The following is a 15346-nucleotide window of genomic DNA, read 5'->3' as shown; positions in this document are numbered from 1 at the left end:
AATGAAACCTAATGCTGAAAAAAATGTAATTCTGATGAATGTGATATATATTTTATTGATCTTTTCTGGGATGGGAATATGAGTATATGTGTATAAACATATGTATGTTTAATTTTCAATCTCAGGTTCCGATGGACCAAATAAATTTTTTTAAATTAACATTTGTCCTCATTGTTTTTCACACATGCAAATGTCCATTCACTGTACATTAACAAAGGCTTTTATGGTCTGACTCTTAGAAAAGACCTGACAGAATCATGAACTGTCGGAGCAGACATTTGTTTTGATGTGTTTTCTGTTCAGGCTTTTGTTTTTGATGAATAGCAAGAGGAAGTCAGAGCTTTCAAGCTGTAAATGCTGAAGTGGGAAAACGGTCTGATGAAAGGATGATGTATTTGCGTGTTTAAAAAAAATGTTTTCACTGACATGTGGACTTGTTTACAACACTATTATTGATTCCAGAAATCCACTTTCTGATGTGTTCATCATTGGTTTCTGTTTTCTCTGCATTTCTCATCATTGGACTCTCTTCTTCCAGCAGACTTTTTTTTGCAGAATATAAATATATCTCACTGGTATCTTGTGTTTATGTGTCCTCTCCCTGTTTCAGTCTCCACCCCCCCAACCTCAGATGCCATGAGCACTTGATAGTGCCCCAGCCCACCCCTGGCTACTTCCCCAACTTTCTCTCTGTGGTGGGTAACTTCATTGCTGAGCCCAGCAGGGACACAGTGGAGACATCCACCATAAGCAGCTATCAATCACTTTCTTCTCCCAGGAATCATCTGGATGGCTCTCTGCTCGTCTGAAACCGAAGGTATGACTGCTAAAAGATCTGCTCGTGTCTTCAGTCTTCGTCTCCTTAGTGTGGAGTGCACCACGGCAGGGTGAGAATGTGATAATGCTGTAGCCAGATCGTCAGCGGAGAGACTTTGCATGCTAAAATCTCAACAGTGACACGGTCAGAAATGTGAGAAGAGATGAGCCAAAAAAACCTGCCCTCCCATGGGAAATCCGTTAATTTCCAACCCCCGCGCTGTAGATATGAAGGAGCTCATTAGATATAGGCCTTTCAATTTTGTCTGCAGACATGATAAGGCAAAAAAAAGAATAAGAAAGACAAGATACAGAGTTCCTCAAAGTAGAGGAAAAGTTGTTGTCAAATCAAACTGAAGCATAATTGGTGGCACAACTCTGTGTGATAAAGTGAAGCATTTACAAAGTTCCATTGCTACAAGCGACGTGTAGTTAAATGCATGTTGGTGTGATTTCAAGGCAAAGTTAAGCATTGCTGTACTTTAGAGGAAGGTAGATGCGTGAAGTCTTGGACGCTCATCAAATCTAAAGAAAGATTCTCGGAGCTACTGGGAGTGCTCCCATAAGGTGATCACATTTCTCCCCCCTCTTATTTGCCCATGTCTCAGACCAAGTGAATAAAACATGACACGCATAGTATAGACGGGTATGGGGCGACTGGTTCAGTGAGAGAGATCGGGTGTTCGATCCCCGGCCCTGCTAGTCCATGTCGATGTGTCGTTAAGCAAGATACTTGCGGTGTAGAGGGATTTAGTTCGGGTCCTGATGGGCAGGTGGCACCTTGCATGGTGGCCCCTGTGTATGAATGATAACATGTAGTGTTAAAGCGCTTTCAATGGTCGGAAGACTAGAAAAGCGCTGCATAAGTACAGTCCATTCACCGTGTGGCAAACACAGGATTGTTTTTAATGGCAGAGCTCAAGAAACAAGCCTGACGCCGCCTCTGCCTGTCTGAGAATCTGGGTCTTCCTCTTGTCATGAGAGCCTCTGTCGTCAGGGCCATCAAGCCAGACTGTATATGTATTTTAAAGTCCATCGTATCTATGTTGAGACGCGATCAGCCTTGAATAGGAGCCTGTTCTGTCGTTTGATGTATAGCCTGTTCCACTGCTGCTTGGTGAAAAGTTCCTATCCTTGAAAAAGTCATACTTGAAAGTCTGCTGCAGCTTACTTTGTTATACAGTATACTGTGTATTGTTTTGTGTGTGTATGTTATCATCAGTTCTGAAAGGCGTGTGTGGGTCCTGGCAGCAGTGCTGTATTATCAGGAGGAGCCTTTCAAACCCTGTTTGGAGCCTTCTAATAGCAGAGAAAACCTGTGTGTGTCGGTGCAGGGTGCTACTGGTATAAATAAAGGTTAAATGAAAACAAAATGTAATCATTTTATGTAATACTTAAGGCCACAACATGACGTCCCAGATCCCAGCGGTCCCACAGCCGGACGCTCCACGGACTGACAGCGTCTTTTCCGTCCTGTCTGGGTTTTACTCTCTGGACTCGGGTGTCCCCGGGCTCTCCAAGGTTATTCTCAACAAGCTCAACATGAAGGACTACGGAGAATACAGGTAAAAACTGCTGATACTATCTTACATCCGCCAGTGTTGTTAATGATTTTCACCAGACTTTGATTAGTTTATTTGGCATTTTCTGTATGTGATAAGTTACCCTTCCTCCATATGTTACTTCTAACCCTCCATTAAATTATTGACGAGTGAAGTGTCTGATTCTAATAAGAGCTGCCGTTGAGGGAAAGGCCAAAGGAATCGCTTTCCGCAACTACAAGGAGATGTTCAAGAAGATGGAGGAGACCTTTGAGTTTTGCACCAGCTGCAACAAACTCCCAGCGCATCTTACCGAGGATCAGACCCTGAAGCGCTGCGTAAAGTAAGTGCTATACACCGGCATCAACACAGAATAACGCGCTACCAACAGTGTTGACTATCCCAATATGTTGGTGCAGGTTTCCACTGAAACTCTGAAATCTCAGATCGGCTGGATCGTCACCCCGCCAGGACGTCCGTCCAAGTAGCTGCCATGTGCGAAGCATTACCAGTTGTTGTTGTGTCAGTGACAGAATGATTGGCCCCCGAGGTGTGTAAAGCTCCACAGAGATGGACTTTGGCCAAAGGCAAACATAGCTAGGTCCCCTGATTGTGTTTCAGCCTATTAAGAGCAGCGGTTCATAATATCACAGCATCACAGAGTATATTTTAAGAAGTGTATTGGCAATAAGGAGTGGAGGACGGCATGCTTTCTTCTGGCTCCCCGCATCTCTATCGCTATCTTTCTATCGCTATCCTTCTATTGCGCTCCTTCTATCGCTCTCTTTTTATCACTCTTTCTATCACTCTCCTTCTATCACTCTCCTTGTATCGCTCTCATACTGATTCACACACTCTCACTCACTGTCTTGCATGTGTCTTCCTTGGAATGCTCAGCTGCCACTGCCTCTCTCTCAGAAAAGTTACCAGTAGCAGCAGATAAATAAAACAAACACTCCTGACAAGTGAAAACCCTCATGACCTTTGACATCTGAGAATTATTAAGAATAATCCCAGAAATGCCTGCTTGTGACTTTGCATCCCTTTTTATTCATTCTGATTCCCATTTATCTTTTTAGCACTCTCACAGCGGAGGCGTCTCCACAGAAGTGTGTTCTGCTTGACCTTTCAAGGGCATGTGTTTTCTCCCCTGGTTTTGTCTCACTTTGTCAGCTTCCTTTGGAGGATTAGTACACACAAAGTGTGCCAGAACACGGAGGCTGATAAATTATTTTATGTAAATGTGTGCGCCTCGAAGGCTGTAAATGATTGCAAGGTAAAGTAATATAGTGTCCCACAGCACCAACTGGCGCCGGCTGTCAGACCTCTAATCCAACACATTACCTCGCCACTTAAAGTTTGTGACAATACAAAAGCCCACATCCGCACAAAGAGGTCATATAAACAATAATGAATTCAAACTTTTACCTAAGGCGGCAGTTTTTGGCCAGCTGTCTCCTCAAACAGGACAGAATTCATCTTCAGTGTCATGAGTTTGCAACTGAATGAGGTCTCATATGAACATAGATTCTAGATAAATGATAAGATTATATGTATGTCTTGGTACAAACAAGACTTTTTATCCCTAAAGGGGGTCATCCCTTGTTATTGATATAAAATAAGATGGTCAGAGGCTTTGGTAAGGGCTGTTGAAGCCAGATAATGAATGAAGGGAGGTGAGTATTTCAAATACAGTTTGGAAAGTAAAAGTGTCTGAAATAACTGTCTTACCTCCAGGTTTGAGTGCATAGTTTCCAAGGAGTATAACTGGATAAAAGCTGTAGGTGGGTGATTTAAACTTTTGACATACATGTTTTAAGAGAAACTTATATTTTTGAATACATGAAACTCCTTGAAAAGTCTTGTTAAGAGGATATTAACCTGGGGAACATTTGACCCTGGGAACAAAGATACACCCCCAATAAAGTGCTTCATAAAGGATTTTATTATGGTCCTCTGCTGATTAGGAAATTGTTCCACAACGACACGATCCATCACTAATGCAGACGTCTCTAATATAATTTTACTCATGTTCAGGTTATAGTTGAACAGTTCCCCCAGATTCCATCTATCAAGGGATATTTCCCTCTCAGCTTATCGTCGAACAAAACCATCTCCGGCCATCGAAGCAGCTCTGTGAAGCCGTGCTTTCAGCTAAAGCTAACGCTAATAACGATGTTTGATGTTGAGCAGGAGTAATGTTGTTGACCGTGTTCAACATCTTAGTTTATCATATTAACGTGCTAATATGATAAGAGAAAGTCTTTAGTTTTCCAGGTATTTTGGTCATAAACCAAGTTTTTTTACCTCATTGTTAGGGACCTTGGATATTGCAGCATTTAGGGGGATCTATTGGACTATAATATGAATACGTATATGTATAATTCAGTGTGTATCATTGAGTTTTTGTTGCCTCTATATACGTTTATATACCAATAAGGAGCAAGTCCTCTCCATTAAGGCGGCCACTGAGTTTCTACGGTAGCCCAGAACGGACAAACCAAACACTGGCTCTAGCATGTTCATGTTGGCCACCGCGATTCTCCTACAAGCTTACTGGAGAAGTTTTCACTTTGCCGTCTACAACCTCACCGTTGGATACCGCCAAATCCCACACAATGAACCTTTAAGTTGTGAAAGTTAAAGTGATCTTTTTTTTTTTTACTTGTTTAACTTTCATGTCTTACGTTGCTTTTTACCCCCATTTCGCTCTCCCAGGTGCTTGAATGTGTACTACTGCACCAAAGACTGTCAGAAAAAGGACTGGCCTCAGCATAAAAAGGTCTGCAAGATGCTGCGCCTGGTGGCAATTGACAGACTAGTGGAGTGGCTGATGTTCACTGGTGAGAAATGAGAAGGCGGTGCTGTTGAAACTGAAATGCCTTGATGGCTGTTTGAGTTCACAAAACACACAAAAAAAAACATTCATCATCATTAATGAGATGACATATTTTAAAGATGAGCTGCAGAAATGAAATGCCTGAGAGACAAACACTGACAGAAAGTCACAGTGGTGCATTTTTGAAATTTTAATTAAAGTTCCCCAACCTTTGAAACTCTGATTGCTTTTAAAACACCATGTAAACTTGCCAGACAGAATCTACACTAATCTGTGTCCTCGGCTTTGTGTCACATAAATCCATCATAAATGTTCTCCCCCCACCTCACAGGAGACCTGCCCCTACCCACGGGGAAGTGGTCCAAGCCCCCTGCTGAGGTGAAGAATTGGGACAACTGGCTTCACATGCAGGGGGACCTCACGCCACGTCTGGACGCCATCTTGTCTGGTGCCAACATGGCAACCCTTTGGAAGAACGCCAGCAGACCAAGGCCGGATGACTCTGACCTGCAACAGTCTTTATGGCGGATTCAGAGCGAGTTCCTCTCCCGAGTTCTCACCGTTGGCATGGCCATGCGACACTTTGGCCTTGACCCGCATGCTAAAGCGCTCACTATTCACATAGCAGGGGCTTCTCACAATGAGACCATGGGAGCCAGAGTGACAGACTACGACGAGCTGAACAACATGTTCCCTGAACACCAGGGCATGGAGATAGTCATGGTGGGACCAGAGGTGGTGGACGGCCCCATCGTGAGGCCTCCTCTCAGGTCGTTTGGCCCCAGGAAGAAGGTCTACATCAGCGCCCACAAGGGCCTCTACCACCAGTTCTGGGAAGATGTGGTGGAGAAAGAGGAAGCAGCAAAGCCAGACCTTGTGGTTGGATTTCATCCAGGTGAGAACATCCAACATCATGCCAATGTGAACAAACAACAAGTCAGAGATGTGATCGTACAACCACTAAAACCTTGGGACAGGTCTGGTTGAAAGGAGACTTTCACCTTAAAACGCTTTTAAATCCAACAGTAAAAAGCATAATGATCACTGCGGCTATAAATAGAAACTGCTCAGCTAAAGTGGTCAGCGGTCTTTGAGACTCAGTGACTTGTCTCCCTTTATGCTCATTTGACAATTACCTCTTTCAGAGAACAGAGCAAGCAGGAGACGAGTAACTCACTAGCTCTGGCCTATTCATTAGCGGCAGGCTTTTATTGGGGATTTGGATGATTAATTGGAGCAGCTGGGAAAGAGTTTGGCTTCTGATTGCTGGACTCAGCATAATGTCAGTAAGCTGCCCTTTTTAAAGCCCTCCCACCGCCCTCAGATTCACTCTGACACACACTGCAAGCTCCAGACGTGTGCAAAATCATAGATCTCGAACAATTTCCCAATTTTTCTACTCGATTTCAATTTTCTGAATTTTGGATATCCTTAATGTATTTGGATTCCAATACAAAAAGCAACTGCAATTTTTTTTCTCCATTTCATAACAAACAGCCTTAAGACTGAGAGACATGTACCGTCCACTCTCACAAACGATCCACCTCATTAAAGTGTCACTTTAACCCCACACCTCTTAAGCTCTTTCACAGAATCTGCTCAATGACCCTTTAACCTGCAAAGCAGCAGTAAAGCCCCAACCCAGCCTCACCCAGAACCCGTGCCTCAGTTATCGCCGCATGCTCCACTGGAGCTAAATATACAGGAATTAGTCATCCTGCGAGTAAACTGCCTGAGTGCCTGGCTGCGTTTCATACCGCAAAGCTGGCAGAGCACTGCGTTATGACACCGTTTGAGTGATAGGGGAGCAGGCAGCGTGGCGGAAGGAATAAAAAGGAAGGTGTGTGTGAAAGTCACAATGAGAATGAGAGAGGAAAAGGCTGCTAGAAAGCAGTGGAAAAAAACTAGACATTGGCCGTAAGAGAATAAGAGACGGAGAGTGATGTCAACTGTCAGCTCTCACAAAGAAGATGGATGCTGGCTCAGTAATGCCATCCATACAAAGATGGACCATTAGAAACAGGCGCCTCCTGATGGCTGCTTGTTCTCCACGAAATACTGGATTTTCATACTTCTATATTTTTAAGTCTATTAAGTCTATTACCATTAACGGCCGCCCACCATGTGGAAAGGCAATCATTACATTCCCATTAAAAGTCGGACTGTCGCGTCTCTTTGTCACCTTATCTCCTGAAGGTCTGAACGCTTACTCCCTGTTAAATGTTTTATAATGATGAGAAGTGTAACCTCGGGGATGTTCGTATCGTGACATGCATTATTTAAGTCCAAATCCTCTCTTTCTGCAATTTGAGTTCCCCAGAAAGATGTTGCAGGCGGTGGATAACGTGATACCATCTGTGTGTGTGTGGGAGTATCACGGGGCCCCCAACATACCAGAATACACACCAGCAATGCACTGAACAGCTGACGCTTTAATAAATTCATCACATGCGGAGCTTTTTCTTGAGGCTGATTGAAATTGAGTCCGTGATTACGTCGTTCTCTTGGACAAACTAATAATGTGAGACTTTATTGATCAGCGCAGGGACATTCTGTTTGCTGCCTGCTTTGGCTCACTGAAGGATACTAAAGCCAGATGGATTTAAAGTATTTGCTGCCATGGTGGCTTGAACCTCAGTCACTTGTTGAAGGTCGAGCTATTCACCACTCTACCCTGCAGCTCTGGAAAAAACAACATATTCTCCTGAAACCAAAGTCAGGGGGAAAGTGAATCTGTCTAAAGGATTATGGAACCCAACCCAGCATGAATATAGCAGCACTGCTGCACTCGATGTCCTCCATCTTCAGCTAGTGGTGCAAAGTTAAGTTCCAACAAGCGTTCTCCGGTCCAGTTGAAGTATTTGAATGAGGTCAGCTTGTTTGGAGCGAGATTGAATTTGTCACATCGACTGATAATTAGGCCGACTGCAAAACAGTCAGTACCACGTCCTGAAGGAAATATATTCTAGCTAACAAGAGGAAGACATGGCGGCTGGAGACCAATCAAACTTCATCTGACTTTTTCCCTCTGTCACTCTGCAGAGACATGCATGGTGAGAAACAGACAGGGTTTATTTAGTGTCAGTGTCCTTTAGCTGACTTACTCAGGGAGGTATGTATGTTGCAAGAGTGGCTTATTCTAAATGAATTCTAAATGAATGTTTTTTCTAATTAGCTTCTTTCTGTGGTTCATGGAATTTACACACTTTCCTCTGCCAGAGTATTATGTTTTGGTTACTTCACGATTTTTTGTTTGTTTAATGTGCACTTCTGGCCGGGTTGAAGTGAGCCGCTATATGACCAACATAAGTAAATGAGACCATCAGCAAGAAAATTTATTATTTCTATATAGTTATTCTAAATGGTTATCGGGTCAGATTCCTCAGGAAATCAGAAAACTTCACACAGGTTCATCCTAAGAGTTGAATAACTTCCAAAATGGCGAGCTGATGGTCTGGTTGGGGTTTTCACAGCTCAATCATCAGGTTCTTGTCTCATTGAGAGCCTTAGTGTGTCTCATGTGTTTTTAACACAGGGTTCCACGCTAACCAGGGTCTGGTAGAAGGTTGGCTGCCCACCCTTCTGCTTCTCAGAGATTATAACATCCCTTCCTTCTTCACCATGTACAGGTTAGTTACATCACACGTGTTCCACATTGTATAGTTGGGAATTATAACATCCCATTGAGCAATAGTAAATATGTAATGTTCACATTACTTGCCATCTGCTATCCAGAACTGCTCTACTACTGTTGTTGTTCACCCACACGTGTGGTGTCTCTTTCCTCACCTACCTGAACTCATCACCACAGTCCTCAGTTATCTTCCACAGCCCGATCACACCTCTCCTTCCACACTTCTCACTCCCTCCTTTTGGTGGCAAAGAATACTGTTCGTACAAAGGCCAAGTTGAAGAAAAGATGTATTTATTTAGCTGCAAGCATTCTCAGCAAACACCGCCTGTAGACTCTAATTTGATGATTTAGCAAAGTATTGACTGAGTTTAATCTCTCCTCAGTCTCTCATGGACAATAACACTCACTTGGTTAATTGATTCCTTCGCTGTGTCTTTGTCTCCACAGCGAGGCAGAGCTCAAGTCCTCACTCCAGATCCTGTTGGAGTTGGAGATGCACATCCGAGACAGTGGGAGCAATCCGTTTACCTCACAGAAACCAGAGCAGGTCCAGTCTTGTCCAAACAAAACCCCGGTCTTCTGCAATTCTCACTACATCCGTTTCCAGGGATTGCTGCCTCAAGAAGACTCAGAGGAGCCTGGGCAAGACAATTAAGAGATCATCATGTGAAAAACCAAAGCCTGTTTGGGATGCCACAAGCCCTCCCCTTTAAAGATGTGGTTTCCAAAATAGGGTTTGTGGACTTCACAGGGTCTTTGGGGGGCTTCCTGCAGCCTTTGAAAGATGGACATTGCTCAGCTGTGCTGCTACCTGCAGATATACAGTATATATATATATATATATATATATATATATATATATATATATATATATATATATATATATATATATATATATATATATATATATATATATATATATATATATATATATATATACATATACATATATATATATATACATACAGCGGGTAAAATAAGTATTCAACACGTCACCATTGTTCTCCATAAATATACTTCTAAAGGTGCTATTGACATGACATTTTCACCAGATGTCGGAAACAACCTGCAAAGAAAACCAAACCAATAAGTCTTGAAGCTGTTGTTATCAACAAAGGTAAGGTTAGGGTTATTAAATACATTTAGCACGTTCAATACTTTTTCCCTGTTCCATTCCATTTTATTAGACATAACTTAATTTCTGAACTTATTTGTTTGGTTTTCTTTATATGTATGGATTACTTGGGTTGTTACCAACATCTGGTGAAAATGTCATAATAGCTCTTTTTAGAAATATATTGTGTATATATATATATGTATATATATGTATATACGTATATATGTATATATATATGTATATATGTATATATATATATATATGTATGTATATATATATATATATATATATATATATATATATATATATATATATATATATATATATATATATATAAAGTAAGTGAGAAAAACACCATTACGCTGCAATAGCTCACTGAAATAATAAATGAATGAAATAACAGAAATGACTCAAAGCTCATTATGAAGGGTGATGGCACCTGAGGGCCTCAGTGGGGTACAAAGGGTTGTACTCTATTGGCTCCCTGAGGTAGCATGTTGGATATGAAGGGTCACGGGTGTGCATATGTAATGAGACCAAAATTAGTTAATCTTTTTGTGGTTCACTATAATTTGGTCTGTTGCTGGACGTATTCCCAAATCTTGCATAACTGCATGAAATCAGATGATATGCATACTAATGTAACACATTATCTAGAATTACACCTAAATAAATAATAGAGTGCCTACATTTTGTTTTTTTTTAGATAATATTAATATATTGTATGTGTATAGTGCTTTAAAAGGTACTATAAGTTTTACATGGTAAAAACAGAAACAATAAAACCGATAACAATATGAACAGGCAAAGGGATGACATAACAGTAAAAAAACAAATAAAAATATGAATGACTAGCATCACAGGTTAAAAGCAGATTTAACAACAAACACTAGACTCACTTTCTGTAAAGGTATCAAATACTTATTTATGTTCCCGCTTTTCCTTATTGAAACATCCATTACTTTTCTATAATTTAACAGTTGTCAAGTGACAAGGCCCATTTTGACAATCTTTATACAACAGACCTGCTTTAGAAACTGTGATCTGTAACAATGACAAATACATTGCTCTGGAGCTTCTTCAATGTGTGAAAACAACTAATAATGCTGAAGCAGGACACTGATACCAATGTGTTGAACATACATTCACCTGTGTCTTTGATCTAGGTTATTGATACAGATGTCTTTATTGCTGTTCATTTTCTCTAATATTTAATGTCCGTGGTTCATTTGCAACCTAGTTATACATCATGTATATTGTTATATTTGTGTCAACTGAGCAACTGTCTTTTTTAATATTTTATATATAAATGACTCCCTATATATAAAATATAAACCATGACAATGGAAAAATATATACATTATATATTTAATGTATATTTATACCACAAAGTAATCTGGCTGCCCCGGAGCTTTAAAATTAGCATTTTTCTAAATGAAATAAAAATATACAAAATTAGTTTTTGTAAAAATACAAAATAAAAGCAGAGAAATACAATATCAAATCACTATTATCAACAGTTTTTGTTGAAAGTCGAGATAAAAAGAAAAGAAAAGAAAGTCATGTTTTGCTTTATTGTCTAAGTCAATGTGATGTTCTTCTGTTTTCCGACAATAGGAGGGGTTTCCCCCTCCAGAATTAGACCTGGAACCGTTTAGGACAACAAATACAGTTTTTCTAAAGAAATGTAATTATAAGATAATTGTAAAAAATGTCGAAACGCAGCATCAAGGACGTCAAAGCTGGGCTCGATGTCATTTATTTATTTATCTATTTGAACCTTTGATCACGTAAAATGATCATGTCGCATTTCCTTGGACTTCACCGCCAGTCTCTTTTGTTTTTAGTGTCTAAACAGTGAAACAGATCTTGATGGTCTCTGGCTCCTCTTCCTGGCCATAACAACATGACCAGGATTATTGCACTTGATAAAAAAATAAAAAGTTGATGCATACCAATACTCTTTTCTGAATACATACTTTCTGAATATGGTAATATTATTATGTGCCATAATAGAAACATTGCAATTGCCTTGTTGTGTTCTTTGAATTGACGAGACGAGAGAGTGTGTGTGTGTGCGTGTGCGTGTGCGTGTGTGTGTGCTCGTTTCGCTCCTTCAGGAGGAAATGTCTAGTAGTCTGTATTTACAGTGTGACTCTGCCCTCTAGTGGATGACAATATATACGTAGCGTTGTGGTTGTACTGGGCTGTGTCCGGGTGAGTTGAAATCAGAATTAATTAAATTAAATACAATTAAAATAATCTTGTCCCACAGCAATGGATGTGTTTCTGGTGTTTTCTTGTAATAAGTAATATGCACAGATACGAGGGCGCTGTTTTTGTGTCACGACTGTGAAGTCAGAAAGGGTCTGGAGTTGACAGAGCTTTCTAGAAGGGAAAGAACAGGTGCTACATGAGAGCCCCCCACAGGCCGGTCACGTGACAAACCAGAGGAGACGCACAAGAAGGAACAGTGGCCGACTCATTCACACATGACGGACACCGAGAGGTATTGCCACTTCTTTACTTCCATTTTGGAGAACATATTTATACCACGGTGTAAAAAAAACGAGAGTAAAAGTTCAGGAACCGCCTGGTGGTCTTTACTAACCACATTTGACCCTTTAAATGCCTGCAAGCCTCTACTCACTGCCTGTTTCATACTATTCGTTTTATCGGGAGTTTTCTCTATGGAGCTTCGACCAACTATTCTGCAATGTATTGTGTGTGTGTGTGTGTGTGTGTGTGTGTGTGTGTGTGTGTGTGTGTGTGTGTGTGTGTGTGTGTGTGAGCACTACTGCTCCCCTCTGCCCACACCGAAGCAAATGTTCCAGTCCAAGAATAGAAACGTAGCCTATGTATGGGTTTCACAGGCTATGCCGTTATGTTGTAGCTTGTCGTGTTTAGACTTAACTGTTTTGTCCAAAATACTAATGAGTCACTGGTCATTAATTCTGTTGTATTTATGTTCTTTTTTATTTATGTATTATTTGTCTCCCCAGAGCTGGTCTGGAGGCCAAGGTGAAAGCCACAACCTTCCAGTCTCAAAAAGAGATGTTTGAGAAGATGGAGGAATCTTTTCAACTCTGTGCCTGTTGCGAGAAGCGTCCAAATCAACTTTCAAAGTGCCAAAGCCTGAAGCGTTGTACCAGGTAAAAAACAAACAAACAAACAAACAAGATCTCAGCCAGCAGGCTTTCGCAGCAATGATATTCATTCATCAAAGTGAGTCATGTTACAATCCCAGATCCGTCACTTTGCTTGTGTCTTTGCACAGATGTCTAAATGTTTACTACTGCAGTAAAGACTGTCAGAAGGAGGATTGGCCCAAACACAAGAAGTTCTGCTCACAGCTGCGTCTGGCTGCCATTGACAGAGTCGTGGAATGGCTTTTATTCAAAGGTAACACAGACATGAAAGACAGTCCACACAAACGATCACAGGGGACTTCTTCTTCCAAGAAGGATTACGTTTGTAATAAAGGATAGTTAATACAACTCATGAACTGTTTCTCCTATTAAACTACTAAACTAATGATATTCTTTTGTTCACATCATCAGGATACCTCCCATTCCCTACAGAAAAGTGGTCAAAGCCCCAGTCAGAGATTAAAGGCTGGGATGACTGGCTTGCAATGCAGGGAGATCTAACAGCTCGCCTGGACCCCATTTTGAGAGGAGCAAAGATGAAAGACTTGTGGACCGACGCTGGAAGGTCCCAGCCTGACGACGAGGACCTGAAGTGGTCCCTGTGGAGGGTTTGCAGTGAGTTCTTCTCCAGGCCGCTGACCATAGCCTGGGCGATGAGACTGTTCGGCCTGGACCCTTATTCCAAACCTCTCACCGTTCACCTAGTGGGGGCGGGCCACAGTGAGACTCTGGCCGCCCGGCTGACGGACTACGACGAGCTGAACAACATGTTCCCCGGGCACCAGGGCATCGGGATAGTCATGGTGGGACCAGAGGTGGTGGACAGCCCCATCGTGAGGCCTCCTCTCAGGGGGGCTAGCCCCAAGCATAGAGTCTACGTCAGCGCCCACAAGGGCCTCTACCACCAGTTCTGGGAAGATGTGGTGGAGAAAGAGGAAGCAGCCCAACCAGACCTGGTGGTTGGATTCCATCCAGGTGAGAACATCTTGACCAACTCACTTTTACACTCTAAAATCAGATTTATTTTTGTGTGGCAGTAAATCGTGAGCTAAACTAGCGACCGCGAAGGAATGTCTTGTTTGTACTAAACTCTTTTTCATTTGTTTTCCTTCTCATCTTTTTGTTTCCAGGATTTGATGCCAGTCAGGGCCTGGACCAGGGCTGGCTTCCAACTCTTCTGCTCCTCAGGGATTACGAGATCCCTTCCCTTTTCACCGCTCTCAAGTGAGTGTGACAGAATAGCAGCCACACACACTGTGAATATACCTATTAATTATAGTCACTCAAGTATAGTCACTCAAGTATTGCGCTTAAGAATAACATTTTAATGTATTTTTACTTTACTTGAATAGTTCCATTTAAATTATTCATACTTGTACAAAAAAATATTAATTAATTACAGTTATAAACAGTGAACACATTTCAAAATGCCTTCCAGTAATCTGATTATAAATGCTTTGGGGAAGAGAGCTGTGGATTAGGAGTTCACAGAATTGATGCAATTGTATCGGATCAGTACTGTCTATCATCACATTGACACATTTTATTGCCATATTATTGTACTACATATGTTACACAATAAGTGAAAGGCCACTCTTTATCCTCTGCCTGCTCCCTTATCATACATGTGATGTGAATTAATCCACGGTGTGTGTAATGTGTAACGGCTGATTATGCTTCTGGTCCTCCGCCCGCAGTGAGACAGAGATGACCTACTCCCTGCAGATCCTGTTGGAGTTGGAGATGGACATGAAGGGAAGCGGAGCCAGCCCATTCGCCTCGCTGAAACCAGAAGTGATGGGCTCGAATCCCAACAAGCCTCCGGTCTACTGCAACTCCCACTACTTCTGTTTTCATGGTGTACTGGAGACTGTGGAATTTGAGGAACCAGAGTGAGCCGAGTGCTGCAGAGCACACTGTTGTCTCTCACCTGGAACTCTGTTATTTTGGACAATGAAGCATTGTTTGTAGATGCCTATTTTTACTGATAATTAAATCATGTAATGTGTTTATATGCATATTATTGTTAGAACATTAGTACCATTTTCCGTTGGTAACCTCTATACGTGTTTGCTTTTCCATTTGCATTCACTCTCTCAGTTTCGTGGCATGTAAATGCCAGAGATGTAAGATTTGAATATACTGTCTCTGCACTATTGTTGTGGGAGCAGAGAGGAAATACGGGTGACACTGCATTGTCCACTCTGCTTAAACACAGCTTGGACATAATTTCAAAATACATTATATGCC

The 15346-nt window shown here is 41.6% G+C and overlaps 1 protein-coding gene across 1 annotated transcript; it reads left to right on the top strand.

The window, feature by feature from the left end:
* Window positions 1–739: 739 nt before the first annotated feature.
* On the top strand, window positions 740–14992 carry mss51 (MSS51 mitochondrial translational activator; the record flags this gene model as incomplete). The annotated part of the gene is made up of 12 exons (XM_079237723.1): window positions 740–817; window positions 2216–2381; window positions 2551–2700; window positions 5076–5200; window positions 5528–6091; window positions 8732–8825; window positions 9278–9472; window positions 12920–13099; window positions 13225–13349; window positions 13508–14071; window positions 14227–14320; window positions 14794–14992. The coding sequence occupies exons 1-12, from the start codon at window positions 790–792 to the stop codon at window positions 14990–14992; spliced, it is 2484 nt and encodes an 827-aa protein (XP_079093849.1). The 5' UTR covers window positions 740–789.
* Window positions 14993–15346: the final 354 nt, after the last annotated feature.

Source organism: Taurulus bubalis (genome assembly GCF_910589615.1).
Source record: "Taurulus bubalis genome assembly, chromosome: 2".
In the NCBI taxonomy this organism is placed as follows: Eukaryota; Metazoa; Chordata; class Actinopteri; order Perciformes; family Cottidae; genus Taurulus; species Taurulus bubalis.
The sequence above is the reverse complement of the archived record's forward strand: the minus strand, read 5'-3'. Positions and strand labels throughout refer to the sequence as shown.